This window comes from Cynocephalus volans, chromosome 5 (genome assembly GCF_027409185.1).
Source record: "Cynocephalus volans isolate mCynVol1 chromosome 5, mCynVol1.pri, whole genome shotgun sequence".
NCBI classification, from domain to species: Eukaryota; Metazoa; Chordata; class Mammalia; order Dermoptera; family Cynocephalidae; genus Cynocephalus; species Cynocephalus volans.
Genome location: NC_084464.1, coordinates 44,979,257 through 44,996,888, shown reverse-complemented (window position 1 = coordinate 44,996,888; position 17,632 = coordinate 44,979,257). Strand labels below are relative to the sequence as shown.

Below are 17,632 nucleotides of genomic sequence, written 5' to 3'. Positions count from 1 at the left end.
ATTATGACAGAAGTGGCTGGTCAGAAAAGAGCCAGGTGCTTTTACATTTTATTAGCTACAGTATAGACCCTAGAGCTGCCTTGTTTCCCTCCCTCCCTCCCCGCACCATGGGGTCAGGCCTTCCCAGGAGCCCCTGCCTTTGCTGCCTGGGCCCTCTGGAACTCCTGCTGCAGCTGAGCAAGGGTCTCCCTCTGTTGCTCTGACTGCCGTTCGAGGTCCTGGAGCTGGGATTCATATCGCTTACTGAGGAGAGACAAGGGACACAAGCAGAAAAGGAGAAATTAGTGGGACTTAACTATTGAGGGGAGCTGGAAACAAGAAAGAGATTGGTGGAAAACTTGAGATCTAGAAGAGGGAGGAAAAGGGGGTTTAAAAGGGAAGAGGGGGTCAGAACTGGAAAACTGGGGTCTACTATGAAAAGCTACTCTACAATAGTTCCTCAATATCTCTACTCCAATGCTGTCAGTTCAGGGTGGTGGGACAAAGACTCACATTTCAGCTGTGATATAGTCCAGCCTCTTTCCCACTGTGGCCCGAGCCTCCCCCAGCTCCTGTTTGACCAGCACGGGACCCAGAAGTTTAAAGACCACGTTGGACCCATCCAGCAGGGCCAGTTCCTGACGGAGGAGTGGGACATGTATGATTAGAACCATAGCCAGCACAGGTCCTTCCTCGCCCCACAAATCCCAGTCCCTCACCTCCTTCACGATATTATTTTCTGTTAGTTGTGCCTCAAGCTTCTGCCTCCCTGACATGGATTTACTTAAGTCTGGGGGTGGGAGGAAAGACATGGTTAGAAACATCAAGTGTGCCACCGACCCCCACGATCCTAGTCAAAAAAAGAAAAGAAAAAAAAAAATCTATGGAAGTAGACCAGGATGGGGACAACGGGTCAGTGGGCAGGGAAGAGTACTAAGGTGCGGAAGTAGCTGCACGCGGGGGCCCAGATAGGGCAAAAAACCTTATATTGGTATGGCTTTGGGTTGTGAGCAGACTGGGGCGAAGCCACACCGACCCTGCTCCCTTACCCTTCTGGAGCTGTTGATATTTCTCCACCTCTCCCTGAAGCTTCTTCTGGATCAGCTCAGCCATAGCGGAGATGAAAGCCAGTGGGGAGCGGGAGAGGGGCGCCGGGTTCTCACTCTCTGGAAGGTACCTGATCTCCACTTTCTGGCCTGCCCTGCGAGAATGACAGCACTATCAAGAGGAAGCCCCTCCGGGCACCGCAGCCTCTCCCGTCCCAGATATCGAATCTATCCCGGCCCCAGGGGGTGGAGGGCGAAAGGAGACCCCCAAGCCCCTCAACCGAAACCCTAACCTGCTCACGTTCTCCCTTCAGTATTACAAACCCGGAAGTAAACAAGGAATGCTGGGAAAAACGGCGCCGGAAGTTGCCTTCTAACATATGCCGGGAAATGTAATTCTGACAGGTTTAATGAATGGCGTTCTGCCAAAAAGACTGGACTCGGGAAGTTGTGAATAACATGAGAAAACTAATCTGGAAAAAGAAACTGCACCGTTACTTTGGCCCTGACCCTGGACTTGCCTTTCTTTCATTACTTGGGCATAAGCTGCCGCTTGGGATAGCGGTGCCAGGCCTGCCCCGCCCCTCAAAGGAGAGCGCGCCCTTATTCAAGATGACGCTGAGAAGGCTTCAGGCCTGGCACGGCGCTGAGTGGATGAGGGCCAGAGGACTTCCGTGACTTTCCGAGCCTACCGTGCGACAGCTGAGAGTTTTGCACGTGGATCGTCGTTCGGGTGGGCGAGATGGAGACAGCCCCCAAGCCGGGCAGGGGTGTCCCACCCAAGAAGGACAAACTTCAGGCCAAGAGCAAGGTAGAGGCCTCTCTGGGTGGAAAGGGAAGTTTTTAGCTGCGGGTTCGCGGAGGGGGGAGGCCGGGGGACAGGGCGTGGGCTGCGGAGTATTAGGGCTTCTCATTTTTTCATAGAAAAGGCAGCGGTACTGGGAGGAAGAGACGGATCCGACCACTGCTGGAGCCTCTCCAGGGCCCACTCCTAACAAGAAGAGGAATCGGCAGTTCCGCCCCCAGAGGCCAAAGAACGCATGCATTCCAAAGAAGTCTCGGATCTCCAAGAAGCCCCAGCTCCCGAAGAAACCCCGAGAATGGAAGAATCCGGACCCCCAGCGGAGCTTGTCCGGGGTGAGCCTAGGACCTAATGGCTGGCGGGGCAGGTCTACTTGTGCTTTGAGAGTGAAAGGGGTTGAGGTCAACACGAGCCTGTCTGCTAACTGTTTTCTCCTTGCCCCAGGCCCAGGACCCATTCCCAGGCCCTGCTCCAATCCCTGTGGAGGTGGCCCAGAAATTCTGTCGCATTGACAAATCCAAAAAGGTGAGGACCAGCGGAAGAGTGGGGAAGGGTTGGAGGCAGGAGCGTTTGGGTGAGTGGACAAAGGCTGGGCCAGGTGGCCCTCCTGTGATCCTACATATTCTCTTGGTTCTTCTCCCACTCCTCCCCCACCAACAATGTTCTAGCTACCACATTCTAAGCCCAAAACTCGAAGCAGACTTGAGGTGGCTGAAGCTGAGGAAGAGGAAACCAGTGTCAAAGCTGCTCGTTCTGAGTTGCTGCTTGTTGAGGAACCTGGGTGAGTGGACCCTAACTGAGCCTCCCCAGCCCCTGATTTATGGGACTCTCTCATTTTTGTGTTGGTACACCTACCCTGTACTGGGAAGCCTTACTGCAATCCTAACCCTCGCTTTCAGGTTTCTGGAAGGGGAGGATGGGGAAGACACAGCAAAGATACACCAGGCTGACATCGTGGAGGCTGTAGACATTGCAAGTGCAGCCAAAGTGAGCCTGAAAGGGCCCAGTGGGTTGATTGGTGATGAGAGAAGAATGGGGACTAGAAGAGGGAATTATTGAGGGAAGCCTATTCTTTCTTCACTATTTTCTTTACTGTTCTCTTTCCTTAGCACTTTGACTTGAATCTGAGGCAGTTTGGACCATACAGACTTAACTACTCTCGAACTGGGAGGTAAGGTTGGATTCAAGTGACTCTTGAACTTAAGGTGTGGTTGTGTTTCCTTTACCACTTCAGCCATGCTCACCCCAGCCATGCCCATTGTATGTTTGGGTTGTTGATGAGGTGAAGGTCCTGCAGTTTGCTTGTATGTGAGGGTGACCATCTATAGCAACATCTCTCTTCTCACCTAGAGAGGAGGGGCTGGCGTGGGGCAAACTTCAAACTGTCTGAGTCAGAGTGCTTTCCTGCATTGACATCCTGTCTGGTTCTCCACCTCCAACAGACACTTGGCTTTTGGAGGGCGTCGGGGTCATGTGGCTGCCCTTGACTGGGTGACAAAGAGGCTGATGTGCGAGATCAACGTCATGGAGGCAGTGCGGGACATTCGGTCAGTGGGGGTGAAACAGCCCATCCCTGATTGAATGATAGCCAATGACCCTAGTTCCCATTTTTTTTTTTTAAAAAAGATGACCGGTAAGGGGATCTCAACCCTTGGCTTGGTGTTGTCAGCACCACGCTCAGCCAGTGAGCAAACCGGCCATCCCTATATAGGATCCGAACCCGTGGCCTTGGTGTTATCAGCACCGCACTCTACCGAGTGAGCCACGGGCCGGCCTCCTAGTTCCCATTGAACCACTCTTCCTCTGCCCCCAGATTTCTCCATTCTGAGGCACTGCTTGCTGTTGCTCAGAACCGCTGGCTTCATATCTACGACAACCAGGGGATCGAGCTCCACTGCATCCGCCGCTGTGACAGAGTAACGCGGCTCGAGTTCCTGCCCTTCCACTTCCTCCTGGCCACCGCTGTGAGTGGCTGTGGAGCACAGGGACTGGGTGGCAGCCCTTGGGAAGACTGCTTCTCCTCTAGGACTCCAGTAGAGGGAAGGCAGAGGGAAATCAGACTCTGTCATTCTCTCTTTCTCTGTTTCAGTCAGAGACAGGGTTTCTGACCTACCTGGATGTGTCGGTGGGGAAGATCGTGGCAGCTCTGAATGCACGGGCTGGGCGGCTGGATGTCATGACTCAGAACCCTTACAATGCCGTCATCCATCTAGGACACAGCAATGGTCAGTGCCTGGCCTAGCTTCGACTCTATGACCGTCCTGACCTGCTTTTCTTCTGTATTTGCATTTTGCAAGTCCCTTAAAATTACTCTTTACTTCCCTCTCTTGTTACCTCTTGGTCTTGAGTCCCCATCTGTTTTAGTCCGTTTTGTGTTGCTATAACAGAAATACCTGCGACTGGATAATTTATAAAGGAAAGAGGTTTATTTGGCTTACGATTCTGGGACAGCTGCATCTGGCACGGGCCTCAGGCTGCTTCTACTCATGGTGGAAAGTGGCAGGGAGCCAGCGGGTACAAGCAGATCACATGGCGAGAGGAAGCAAGAGAGAGAGGAGGTGCCAGGGTCTTTTTTAGCAACGAGCACTCCCAGGAACTAATAGAGCCAGAATTCACTCATTACTTCCCCCCCCCCCCCAGGGAGAGCATTAATCCATTCATGAGGGATCCTCCCCCATGACTCAATCAGTTTCCAACACTGCCACATTGGAGATCAAATTTCCACAAGAGTTTTGGAGGGGACAACACATCCAAACTCCATCACCATCTAATCCCAGGCTCAACAACCTCAGGGTTAGGATAGTATTAGTAACTTTAGTTCTTCTCTTATTTGCAGGTACTGTGTCTTTATGGAGTCCGGCCATGAAGGAGCCACTGGCAAAAATTCTCTGTCACCGTGGTGGGGTCCGGGCTGTGACAGTGGATTCTACAGGCACGTAAGTCAGTTGCTTGGGGATGGTGTGTTGGGGTCACAGCTGGGCAGAAAGGTATGGAAGGCAGTCTGCCTTCAGGAGTACAGACTGCAGCCAGGCTGCCTGGGTTTAAATCCTGCTGTTAACACTGACCAGCCATAACTTCCATGTGCCACAGTTTCCTCACCCTGCGAGTGGGGATATGAGTGTCCTAGATCAGGGGTCAGCAAGCTTTTTCTGTAAAGAGCCTGGTAGAAAATATAGGTCTGGCTGGTTAGTTCAGTGTTGACAACACCAAGGTCAAAGGTTTGGATCCCCATATCAGCCAGCCGCCCCAAAAAAAAAAAAAATTATAGGTTATGCTGGCCAAGAGGCAAAATCAAGGGTATTATGTAGGTACTTAAATAATGAGAAAACAAATTTTTAAGGGATTAAATTGAAAGTATAATTGAATATGCTATCCTTGTAATATAGGTGTACTAATGGCAAGAATTGGATTCCTTTTTTTTTAAATTAAAAAAATTTTTTTGGCTGCTGGCCCATATGGGGATCTGAACCCTTGACCTTGGTGTTATAACACTGTGCTCTAACCAACTGAGCTAACTGGCCAGCACTGAGTTCCTTTTTTGGGCGATAACATTTTGCCTAGTTGAGGTTCAAAGTTAGTGTTCCAAATCATCAAATTGCGAATGTTCATCTGTTAATGATGATCTGTAGAGAGATTTTTTGTATTTCATCTTTGAAAACATCTTTTGACACAGATAGGTGATGAGATAGGTGGTGTGTGAGGTTCTCAAAATGCTGTCAAGTTATAACTGTGTTACTGTGGCTTGTAGTGTGCCAAGCAGCAGTGCAAATTGATAAGATCCATGCTCAGTCTCTATCGTTACTATTTGACTGATATAGAGTGAAAGTAGCCACAGCATAAGTAAATGAATGCTTAAATGCTTTAATTTTGAATTAAAAAAAAATTTTTTTTTCTTAATTTTATTTTGTCGATATACAATGTGGTTGATTATTGTGGCCCATTACCAAAACCTCCCTCCCTCCTCCCTCTCCCCCCTCTCTCCCAACAATGTCCTTTCTGTTTGCTTGTCGTATCAACTTCAAAGAATTATTGTTGTTATGTCTCCCCCCCTCCCCCCCGGTTTTTGTGTGTGTGTGTGTGTGTGTGTGTATGTGTGTGTGAATTTATTTATTTATTTTTAGCTCCCACCAATAAGTGAGAACATGTGGTATTTCTCTTTCTGTGCCTGACTTGTTTCACTTAATATAATTCTCTCAAGGTCCATCCATGTTGTTGCAAATGGCAGTATTTCATTCGTTTTTATCGCTGAGTAGTATTCCATTGTGTAGATATACCACGTTTTCCGTATCCACTCATCCAATGATGGACATTTGGGCTGGTTCCAACTCTTGGCTATTGTAAAGAGTGCTGCGATGAACATTGGGGAACAGGTATACCTTCAACTTGATGATTTCCATTCCTCTGGGTATATTCCCAGCAGTGGGATAGCTGGGTCATATGGCAGATCTATCTGCAATTGTTAGAGGAACCTCCATACCATTTTCCATAGAGGCTGCACCATTTTGCAGTGCCACCAATAATGTATGAGAGTTCCTTTTTCTCCGCAACCTCGCCAGCATTTATCGTTTAGAGTCTTTTGGATTTTAGCCATCCTAACTGGGGTGAGATGGTATCTCAGTGTAGTTTTGATTTGCATTTCCTGGATGCAGAGTGATGTTGATCATTTTTTCATATGTCTGTTGGCCATTTGTATATCTTCCTTAGAGAAATGCCTACTTAGCTCTTTTGCCCATTTTTTAATTGGGTTGCTTGTTTTTTTCTTGCAAAGTTGTTTGAGTTCCTTGTATATTCTGGATATTAATCCTTTGTCAGATGTATATTTTGCAAATATTTTCTCCCACTCTGTTGGTTGTCTTTTAACTCTGTTAATTGTTTCTTTTGCTGTGCAGAAGCTTTTTAGTTTGATATAATCCCATTTGTTTATTTTTCCTTTGGTTGCCTGTGCTTTTGGGGTTGTATTCATGAAGTCTGTGTCCAGTCCTACTTCCTGAAGTGTCTCTCCTATGTTTTCTTTAAGAAGTTTTATTGTTTCAGGGTTTATATTTAATTCTTTAATCCATTTTCAGTTGACTTTAGTATATGGTGAAAGGTGTGGGTCTAGTTTCATTCTCCTGCATATTGATATCCAGTTCTCCCAGCATCATTTGCTAAAGAGGCAGTCTCTTCCCCAGTGTATAGGCTTGGTGCCTTTGTCAAAGATCAGATGACTGTAGGTGTGTGGGTTGATTTCTGGATTCTCTATTCTATTCCATTGATCAGTGTGTCTGTTTTCATGCCAGTACTATACTGTTTTGGTTATTATAGCTTTGTAGTATAGTTTAAAGTCAGGTAGTGTTATGCCTCCAGCTTTATGTTTTTTGCTCAGCGTTGCTTTGGCTATGCGTGGTCTTTTGTTATTCCATATAAATGTCTGGATAGTTCTTTCCATTTCTGAGAAAAATGTCATTGGAATTTTGATGGGGATTGCATTAAATTTGTATATCACTTTGGGTAGTATGGACATTTTCACTATGTTGATTCTTTCAATCCAAGAGCATGGGATATCTTTCCATCTTCTTGTATCCTCTCTAATTTCTCTCAGCAGTGGTTTGTAGTTCTCATTATAGAGATTTTTTACATCGTTGGTTAACTCAATTCCCAAGTATTTTATTTTTTTGGTGGCTATTGTAAATGGGCAGGCTTTCTTGATTTCTCTTTCTGCATGTTCACTATTGGAGAATAGAAATGCTACTGATTTTTGTGTGTTGATTTTGTATCCTGCTACTGTGCTGAAGTCATTTATCACCTCCAAGAGTTTTTTTGTAGAGGCTTTAGGCTGTTCGATATATAGAATCATGTCATCTGCAAACAGGGACAGTTTGACTTCATCTTTTCCAGTCTGGATGCCCTTTAATTCCTTCTCTTCTCTGATTGCTCTGGCTAGTACTTCCAACACTATGTTGAATAGGAGTGGTGAGAGTGGGCATCCTTGTCTAGTTCCTGTTCTTAAAGGAAAAGCTTTCAGCTTTTCCCCATTCAGGATGATATTGGCAGTGGGTTTATCATATATGGCTTTAATTATGTTGAGATACTTTCCATCTATACCTAACTTATAGAGGGTCTTTGTCATGAATGAGTGTTGAATTTTATCAAATGCTTTTTCAGCATCTATAGAGATGATCATATGGTCCTTGTGTTTGATTTTATTAATATGGTGTATCACATTTCTTGATTTGCGTATGTTGAACCAACCTTGCATCCCTGGGATGAATCCCACTTGATCGTGGTGAATAATTTTAGGTATGTGTTGCTGCATTCTATTTGCTAGTATTTTAGTGAGGATTTTTGCATCTATATTCATCAAGGATATCGGCCTGTAGTTTTCTTTTTTGGTCATATCTTTACCTGGTTTTGGTATCAGGATGATGTTTGCTTCATAGAAAGAGTTCTGGAGACTTGCGTCTGTTTCAATCTTTTGGAATAGTTTGTAAAGAATTGGTGTCAATTCCTCTTTGAATGTTTGGTAAAATTCTGCTGTGAATCCATCTGGTCCTGGGCTTTTCTTTGTTGGGAGCTTTCTGATAACAGCTTCAATCTCCTGTAATGTTATTGGTCTGTTCAGATTTTCTATATCTTCATGGCTCAGTTTTGGGAGCTTGTGTGTGTCCAGAAATTTATCCATTTCCTCCAGATTTTCAAACTTGTTGGCGTATAGTTGTTTACAGTAGTCTCGAATGATTCCTTGTATTTCAGATGAATCAGTTGTAATATCACCTTTTTCATTTCCAATTTTTGTTATTTGAATCTTCTCTCTTCTTTTTTTTGTTAGCCATGCTAATGGCTTGTCAATTTTATTTATCTTTTCAAAACACCAACTTTTTGATTCATTGATCTTTTGTATTGTTTTTTGGGTTTCAATTTCATTAAGTTCTGCTCTGATCTTAATGATTTCTTTCCGTCTGCTAACTTTAGGTTTGGATTGTTCTTGTTTTCCTAGATCTTTAAGGTGAAGTGTTATGTTGCTCACTTGCCATCTTTCCATTCTTCTGAGGTGAGCATTTAATGCAATAAATTTCCCCCTTAATACGGCTTTTGCAGTATCCCACAGGTTTTGGTATGATGTATCATTATTTTCATTATTTTCAATAAATTTTTTGATTTCCTGCTTGATTTCTTCTTGGACCCATATGTCATTAAGTCGAATGCTATTTAATTTCCATGTGTTTGTATAGTTTCCAGAATCTCGTTTGTTATTGATTTCTAGTTTTAATCCATTATGGTCTGAGAAAATACATGGGATAATTCCAATTTTTTTGAATTTATTGAGACTTGATTTGTGACCTAATATGTGATCTATCCTGGAGAATGATCCATGTGCTGATGAGAAGAATGAATATTCTGAGGTTGCTGGGTGGAATGTTCTGTAAATAGCTGCCAAGTCCAATTGGTCTAGAGTATTGTTTAGATCTTGTGTTTCTCTGCTGATTCTTTGCCTAGATGATCTGTCCAATATTGACAGTGGGGAGTTCAGGTCCCCTGCCATTATGGTATTAGTGTCTATTTCCTTCTTCAGGTCTAATAGAGTTTGTTTTATAAATCTGGCTGCTCCAACATTGGGTGCATACATATTTATGATTGTTATGTCTTCTTGATGGATCAGTCCTTTTATCATTATGTAGTGTCCCTCATTCTCTTTTTATGGTTTTTAGTTTAAAGTCTACTTTGTCAGATATAAGAATAGCTACTCCAGCTCGTTTTTCTTTTCTGTTTGCATGGTAAATCTTTTTCCATCCTTTCACTCTTAGTCTATGTGAGTCTTTATGGGTGAGGTGGGTCTCTTGAAGGCAGCATATAATTGGGTCCTCCTTTTTAATCCAGTCAGCAAGTCTGTGTCTTTTGATTGGGGAATTTAAGCCTTTTACATTAAGAGTTGTTATTGAAAAGTGTTGATTTCTTCCTAGCATTTTATTGATTGTTGTTTGGTTGTCTTAGGTATCTTTTCTTCCTTGCTTTCTGATTTACTGTTTGTTTTCTGTGTTTGTTGGTTCCTTAGGTTGTAGATAGCCTTTTTGTTTGTTTGTTTTCTCTTCATGAATGCCATTTTTATTATACTAGTGGCTTTAGATTTTTCTTGGGTTTTTATGGCAGTGGTAGTTATTTTTCAGGAACCAAACCCAGTACTCCCTTGAGAATTTCTTGTAAGGGTGGTCGTGTGGTAGTGAACTCCCACAGTTTTTGTTTGTCTGAGAAATATACTATTTGCCCTTCATTTCGGAAGGATAGCCCTGCAGGGTAGCGTATTCTTGGCTGACAATCTCTGTCTTTTAGTATTTTGAATATATCATCCCATTCCTTTCTGGCTTTTAGGGTTTGTGATGAAAAGTCTGATGATAGCCTGATTGGGTCTACCTTATAGGTGATTTGACGCTTCTCTCTTGCAGCTTTTAAGATTCTCTCTTTGTCTTTGAGTTTTGCCAATTCGACCTTTTTGGGTTGAATACGTTTGGTGATCATTGAGCTTCCTGGATCTGAAGATCTGTGATTTTTCCTATACCTGGGAAGTTTTCTGGCACTATTTTGTTGAATATGTTTTCAATGCAATCTCCTTTTTCCTCCCCTTCTGGAATACCCATGACTTGGATATTTGAGTGCTTAAGGTTGTCTGTTATCTCTCTCAGCTTTTCTTCAATGCCTTTGTTTCTTTTTTCTTTTTTATTTGTCTGCTTGTGTTATTTCAAACAGCCTATCTTCAAGTTCAGAGGTCCTCTCTTCAACTTCCACAAGCCTGCTGGTTAAACTCTCCATTGTGTTTTTTATTTCGCTGAATAACTTCTTCACTTGGCAAGTTCTGCTACATTTTTTTTCAGGGCGTTGATTTCCTTGTACATTTCCTCTTTCAGGTCCTGTATACTTTTCCTCATTTCATCATGATGTCTAGCTGAGTTTTCTTGTATCTCATTCAGTTTCCTTAGAATTATCACTTGAAATTCCTTGTCAGTCATTTCAAGGTCTTTTTGTTCTATAGGATCTAGAGCTTGAGATTTATTATCTTTTGGTGGTGCACTTTCTTGATTTTTCGTATTTCTATCTTTTCTTTGTTGTTTATTCATTGTGGCAGGGGGTTTCACAGTCCTCAGGTTTGACAGTATTGACTGAGTAAGATGTTGCTGTGGTTGCCAATTTGGTATCGCTACCTCAGTGACTCCCTGTTCCGTGCGCTCTGGTCCGGGCTGTTGGGATGCGCCGAGGCACTGCAGAGCGTGTGGTCTCTGCAGAGCTTCCCCTTCCCCTGCAGGATGTCTCCCTGCTCTGTGCGCGCTAGGCCGGGCTTGGGATGGAGCTGGGTGGCGGTGGTGAAGCCTACCTGCTGCTGGATTGCCTCAGCAGCAGCGCGGACCCTGTGGAGTTCCTGCCTCCCCTGCTGGATGTCTCCCTGCTCTGTGTGCACTGGGCTGGGCTGGGAATGAAGCTGGGTGGCGGCAGTGAAGCCTACCTGTTGGATCACGCAGTGGTGGTCCCGCAGGGCGTGTGGTCTCCGTGGAAATTCTGCCTCTCCTGCTGGACGTCTCCCTGTCTCCACCGCTGGTTGATTCGCTTGCAGCTCCAGGGACGGGCGGGTGGGGGCGGGGGTTCAGAATCCGTAGTCAACGCTGCAGCCCGGGGTGACACACGCCGGCTCAGGCCTCCATGTTTCCACGTCTGCGGCTACGGCTGCGACGCGGGCTGCAGCACACCGGCGGGTCGCACGCGCGGATTGGGGGAAGATTCCCGGTTCTCGGCAGGGTAAAGACACCCTTTCGAAGCTGTTCCTTTGCGCCAATTCTGCTACAGCTGCATCTAGCGCGGGCCTCAGGCTGCTTCTACTCGTGGCGGAAAAGTGGCAGGCAGCTCTCCTCTTCTGCCATCTTGACCTCCACTTAGGATGTGAAGACCACAACATTGTATCCTAGGTGCAATACTCTGAGGAACAGACCAATGAAAGCCTGGTCTTCTAGCTCCTGGAGCTTGTTAGAAAATGTATCACATCAGTCAGTTTCTCTATTGTTTTCACTTTCCATGTGCATAGAAAACCAAGCACCTCCCAAAGGGAACAGCAAGGACCTGAACTTTCCTCTTTTTCTCCCTGAAGCAAAACCTAAATTAAAAAAAATTTTTTTTTGAAAGATGACCGGTAAGGGGATCTTAACCCTTGACTTGGTGTTGTGAGCACCACGCTCACCCAGTGAGCGAACCGGCCATCCCTATATGGGATCCGAACCCGGGGCCTTGGTGTTCTCAGCACCACACTCTCCCGAGTGAGCCATGGGCCGGCCCTAAATTAAAATTTTTTAATTAAAAAAAGGAATCTACTTTGCTATGTTCCAGTAAATCTTTATTTGTGGACACTGAAATATTAATTTCATTTACTTTTCACAAGTCTCAAAATATTCTTTTTTTTTTCAACCATTTAAAAATGTAAAAACCATTCTCAGCTGGTGGGCTGTATAGAAATAGATGGTGGGCCAGATTTGGCTCATGGGTGTTAGTTTGCCAGGCATTGGTGTAAAGCCCTTACATTAGAATGAGCTAAGGCTTACGAAACGTTTAGCACAGTGCCTAGCAAAGATGGAGCGCTGCACTCATCATCGTCCTCGTTAAAGATAATCTTTTTTTCCCAAGGCTGTTCTGTCTGATTTGTATTTTCCTCTAATTCCTTTCACCTGCCAGGCATTCACTGGGCACCTGCTGTGGGCTGGGCTCTGTGCTGAGAGGTTCTGGGGATATAAGGATGAACCATTGAGCCTACCCTGGTGTGGTGGTCCAGTTACACTTTATGTACAAACGGAGGTGGCCGTAGTTTACGGAATGATTGGCCTGGTGGTGCATTTGGTTTCTACTCAGCTGTCTTCTATCATCCCTGGATAGGTTACCACTCCCAGAGTTCTTCCTTATCTGCTCCTATTCACTCTGAATTTTCCTGTCACTCAGATTTTGACATCTTTGATTCCTCCAGCTAGCTGCATATCTCCCACGTTCTTCAGCCATCAGTAATAATGGGGATCAAAAGCTCTGTTTACTGAGTGTTTTCTGGGTCCCCAGGCTCTGAGACTGTCTTTGGTGGCATTGCTTCATTACTACTCATGACCACCTATGAAGTCCTGACTGCTTTTCCTCAGGGGTCCCTCCCAGCTCTGTTTCTCTCCATCCTTGTTGTCTCCAGTAGACACTAGCGATACAGCCAGTTTCCAGCCTCCAGATCTTCCTGACATGTCCTGGGTGTTGTTGTCAGAATAATCTTTCCCACAAGCTGCTTTTCTCCTTTACACTGCTGCTTGGGAATCTCCTATAATAAGTCTAAACTACCTAAGTTTATTTACAAGTTGTCTTAAAGAAAATCAATAAGCAAATGCATAGGAAAAGGAAAACTCCAGTGGCTACCAACTTATGAAAGGCTTAGGGATGCTCGGACCCCTTGGCCTTCCATAGTTGTATCTTTGTGGACAAGTGATTTGGTTCCATCCTTTTTACTCCATGTCTGTGCCAGCCTGGCTCTAGGACAGTGGGGAGGCGTGCCTGAGGCTTTTTGCCTTCTGTGGGCCACTGGGCCTAAGCTGTAGTTTGCCTTCCTGAGCTGCCTGGGTCTTAGCTGCTCCTGTGCCTAAGGCTTTTTAGTTCACTGAGGCCTGGGGTTTAGTCAACACCTCAATGTGGAACAGTTCTGGTCCTTCTTCTCAGGCACATCCCTGCTGATCTCTGGACCTCCTCAAGAGCTCCTCAGACAGGCCATGGGAGCTCCAGAGATGAAGCTGACCATCTTTCTCAGGGAGTTTTCTGGAAGTCTGCATTAGCATTGGATTGGATTAGCTTCTCAAAGCTGAACTGCTTCTTGCAAGTGTAGTAGTATGGTAGTGTGGCCTGGACTCCCACCTGGTTGCTGGGCTGGTATTTACCGAGGGGATCCCATAGATGGATTTGTCAGGGGGAGAGCAGCCAGCATGTGCCCTTGTCAGTTCACCGAAAGGAGTGACCCTGTGTCCCAAGAGCCCTCAGTCATTCCTGGTTTGTACTGATGGCCTTCTTCTCTGATGGAGTTGGGGCCCTAATGATGATGTCTTGTCAGGAGAAGTACCCAGCTGAGCATCTACTGGGCTCCATCACAGGGTGAGTCTCTGCTCATAGGAACTCTTCAGTCCCCTCCTGAGTTCACAGCCAAAGCAAAAAAGACCATCCTTGGCCCCTTGGCAAATATATATCGCCTGGCTGGTTGGTCCCTCTCTCTTATGAACAACTTGAACAGAGATAAACTCCAGAATCTGAAACTAAACACCTTATGCAGTGCATGATCCTTGAGAGGATTTGGTCACCAACCTTGCCCTTCCTGAAAGCAAAGAGAGAGGCAGGGCAGGGTCTTCTAGTGCATTACTGTAGTCCCCCCCCCCATTTGCTATTTTGCTCTCTGTGATTTCAGTTACCTGCAGTAAACTGCCTTCCAAAAATATTAAATGGAAAATTCCAGAAATAGTTTATAGGTTTAAAATTACACACTGTTCTGAGTAGTGTCATGAAATCTCATGTAGTCCTGCTTTGGCCAGCCTGGGATGTGAATCATCCCTTTGTCCAGCTGTATATGCCACCTGCCTGTTGTCACTTAGTAGCCATCTTGGTTATCAGATTGACTCTCAAGGTATCATGGTACTTGTATTTAAGTTGCCCTTATTTGACTTAATAATGGCTCCAAAATGCAAGAGTAGTGATGCTGGCAATTTGGATATGCTAAAGAGAAGCTGTAAAGTGCTTCCTTTAAGTGAAAAGGTGAAAGTTTTCAACTTAATAAGGAAAGAAAAAAAAGTCGTATGCTGAGGTTACTAAGATCTACAGTAAGAATGAATTTTTTGTGAAATTGTGAAGGAAAAACTCGTGCTAGTTTTGCTGCCGCACCTCAAACTACAAAAGCTGCAGCCACAGTATGTGATAAGTGCTTAGTTAAGATGGAAAAGACATTAAGTTTGTGGGTGGAAGACACGAAGAGAAATGTGTTCTGATCAATAGCAATTGGTCGTATCCTAGTACCAGCCAGCCACTGAAACAAAACAAAAAGAAAAACAAAAAAAGATAGCAATTGGGTTTGGTATTGTCTGTGGTTTCTGGCATTGACTGGGGGCCTTGGAGCATATCGCCCACAGATAAAGGGGAACCACTGTACTTCACTACTTTCTAAGTAGGTTTTCTCAAGTCTGTACAGTCTTCAATTTGTGATTTTTCATTGCCAGAAAGCATTGTTATGATAATGAGCTGAGTTTAAAGTCTGACTTTAAAGAAGCCCTACAGAGCTGACTGGATAGCTCAGTTGGTTAGAGCGTGGTGCGATAACACAAAGGTGAAGGGTTCGGATCCCCTTACCAGCCAGCCACAAAAATAGAAAACCGTACTATTTATGTCCACCTGATTTTCTTCACCATATTTCTAACCAATCCTGACAACAAACCTCTGCTTCCGTCTCACTGTCTCCACACTCTGGTGTTAATGCATCTCTACCTGCTGTATGTTTCTTGTGCTTTCTCGAGAAGTATCTAGAATGGCTCAAATCCCACCTTTCCCATTAAGCCTTCCTTGCCCACTGCACATGCTCTTTCCCTTTGTGAGCTGCTTTGCTTGCCTGTCCGTGCAGTGGAACATAACAGTTAGGTACACTGTTGTGTGTGTTCTTCCCTTGATTCAAGTGTCTTGAGAGGGGACTATGGTGATGGTAGGTCAGAGGGCAGACATTAAAGAAACGGGCCTGACTTGAATCCTAGTTCAGTCATTCACTAACGCATTTCCTTTCTCTGAGTTTCGGTTTCCTCATCTGTAAAAGAGAAATAAAAATAGTACTGAGTTGTGTGAGGCTTAACTTAGTCATGCCTGTGGAATGTTTAGTGGAATGGTAGTGGTTATTATTATTTTTTTTCCCCCATCAAGACTTGATGCCTGGAGTCTGAGCACAGGCTTGCTTAGTGAACCCATGCTGACAGATTAATTGATTCCCTTTCCCCCACCAGGTACATGGCCACATCTGGCCTGGACCACCAGCTGAAGATCTTTGACTTGCGAGGGACGTTCGAGCCTCTGAGCGCTCGGACTCTGCCCCAGGGAGCAGGGCAACTATCCTTCTCCCAGCGGGGACTCCTGGTTGCCGGAATGGGTGATGTCGTCAACATATGGGCAGGGCAGGGCAAGGCCAGCCCACCCTCCCTGGAGAAGCCCTACCTCACCCATCGGCTTTCTGGCCACGTGCATGGCCTTCAGTTCTGCCCCTTTGAAGATGTGTTGGGGGTGGGGCACAGTGGAGGCATCACCAGCATGCTGGTCCCTGGTGAGTGGGCCAGTGCATGGGGCTCGAGGTGAATGAACTCTGGATGGGCCTAAGACAGCCAAGAGCAAGGGGCTTGGTAGTGCTGGAGATATTGGACTGGGTTCTTGCTTATGGCTCCATGCTCCTCCCTCCCTTCAGGGGCTGCTGAGCCCAACTTCGATGGCCTGGAGAGTAACCCTTACAGAAGCCGGAAGCAGCGCCAGGAGTGGGAGGTGAAAGCTCTGCTGGAGAAGGTGAGCTCCCTCTGCCGGAGAGGTTGTCTGTGTGTGGTTTGGGGCAGTGCTGTCATCCTGGGGATCCTGGGAAGAGTGGGGTTCAGAAACCTCCCTGGCTTCTCTTTGGTGCCACCCTCCTGTGGCTTGTTACCCATTCCTGTCCCTCTATGATACATATCCTCAGGTACCTGCAGAGCTCATTTGTCTAGACCCACGAGGCCTGGCGGAGGTTGACATCATCTCTTTGGAGCAGGAAAAGAAGGAGCGGATAGAGAGGCTGGTATGGAGCAGGTCCTGAGTGCCCAGGCCCTTCCTCACCCCCACCTCTTCTCCCCTCCATGGGCCTGTCCCCAGAAGTGTGGCACAGCGGGTGGGTGCTGCCAGTTCCCTGACTCTGAGGCTGTTAAAGTTTTCATTCCTGTCCCCTCTGTCAGGGCTATGACCCCGAGGCCAAGGCCCCCTTCCAGCCAAAGCCAAAGCAGAAGGGCCGCAGCTCTACGGCAAACCTGGTGAAGAGGAAGAGGAAGGTCAAGGACAAGGAGCACAGGGTAAATGAGTGCCTCACACCTAGGGACCCACAGGTTACACCCTCCTTCTTGTGCCTCTGGCCTTGCCAGCCTGCCAATTCTCACCTTGCCCCTGTGTCCTCCCCTTGCCTCCTAGGACAAGGTCCGGCAGAGCCTTGAGGAGCAGCAGCAGCATAAGCAAGAGAAGGCCAAGCCCATGGGCACCTGGCCATCTGCCCTGGACAGATTTGTGCACTGAGCCAGGCTCCAGGATGGCCTGGGAACAACAGTCTCTCCCCAGAATCACCTGTAGGGAAATGACTGTTCCCTGGAATGACGGGGGGCAATGTGGCCTCCTCCCCAACTAGTGGTGGACAGCTGGATGCTGGGGTGGGTTGGTATTAAAAAGGAAAGCAATTTTTTGGATAATGTGTCTGGATCATCCTGTGGACCTGTCCCCCTACTCCTTGCCCAGTGTGGGGCTAATGTAGGACCAGAGGTAGTGTGCTGCCTCTGTCCCAACCCCATATCCCATGGTTGCTGTCGCCTTAGCCTTGCCTTTTGGGGGCCTTCCTTCTCAGGGAGGCTGTCCTCTCTCTCCATGTCCCTGGAGATGTCCTTCCCATCCAACAGGGTCTGGCAGCCTCTGGGCTCTCTGGGTTTGTATTCTGAGAGCCCTGGTGAAGACCACACTGCACTCGAAGAGGTGGAGAGACAAGTTTATTGAGGAGCTCATGCCCCTCTTCTGCCCTGGCTGGAGAGAACAATCCCAG

General features: G+C 46.3%; 2 protein-coding genes across 2 annotated transcripts; one reads left to right on the top strand and one right to left on the bottom strand.

Moving 5' to 3' along the window:
- Positions 1 to 66: 66 nt before the first annotated feature.
- On the bottom strand, positions 67 to 1,362 carry PFDN6 (prefoldin subunit 6). The gene is made up of 5 exons (XM_063097146.1): positions 1,319 to 1,362; positions 1,029 to 1,180; positions 699 to 769; positions 493 to 617; positions 67 to 243 (listed from the first exon to the last, which is right to left on the bottom strand). Exons 2-5 carry the CDS (start codon positions 1,090 to 1,092, stop codon positions 114 to 116), a joined length of 390 nt encoding a protein of 129 aa, XP_062953216.1. The 5' UTR covers positions 1,093 to 1,180; positions 1,319 to 1,362; the 3' UTR covers positions 67 to 113.
- Positions 1,363 to 1,496: 134 nt separating this feature from the next.
- WDR46 (WD repeat domain 46) lies at positions 1,497 to 17,288 on the top strand. Its single transcript, XM_063097361.1, has 15 exons — positions 1,497 to 1,836; positions 1,950 to 2,162; positions 2,272 to 2,352; positions 2,496 to 2,608; positions 2,727 to 2,814; positions 2,937 to 2,998; positions 3,270 to 3,374; positions 3,641 to 3,791; positions 3,917 to 4,052; positions 4,664 to 4,763; positions 15,825 to 16,138; positions 16,277 to 16,371; positions 16,538 to 16,633; positions 16,788 to 16,901; positions 17,017 to 17,288. The coding sequence occupies exons 1-15, from the start codon at positions 1,768 to 1,770 to the stop codon at positions 17,116 to 17,118; spliced, it is 1,839 nt and encodes a 612-aa protein (XP_062953431.1). The 5' UTR covers positions 1,497 to 1,767; the 3' UTR covers positions 17,119 to 17,288.
- The last annotated feature ends 344 nt before the right edge of the window (positions 17,289 to 17,632 follow it).

What these genes read in the sequence shown, in the direction of transcription:
- WDR46 (XM_063097361.1), top strand. Translation starts at nt 1,768, where the DNA reads ATGGAGACAGCCCCCAAGCCGGGCAGGGGTGTCCCACCCAAGAAGGAC. An exon ending in CCATCTAGGACACAGCAATG is followed by an intron (nt 4,053 to 4,663) that starts GTCAGTGCCTGG and finishes TCTTATTTGCAG; the next exon opens with GTACTGTGTCTTTATGGAGT. An exon ending in TCAAGGACAAGGAGCACAGG is followed by an intron (nt 16,902 to 17,016) that starts GTAAATGAGTGC and finishes CTTGCCTCCTAG; the next exon opens with GACAAGGTCCGGCAGAGCCT.
- PFDN6 (XM_063097146.1), bottom strand. Translation starts at nt 1,092, where the DNA reads ATGGCTGAGCTGATCCAGAAGAAGCTTCAGGGAGAGGTGGAGAAATAT. An exon ending in AAAATAATATCGTGAAGGAG is followed by an intron (nt 618 to 698) that starts GTGAGGGACTGG and finishes CTCCTCCGTCAG; the next exon opens with GAACTGGCCCTGCTGGATGG. An exon ending in GACTATATCACAGCTGAAAT is followed by an intron (nt 244 to 492) that starts GTGAGTCTTTGT and finishes GTCTCTCCTCAG; the next exon opens with TAAGCGATATGAATCCCAGC.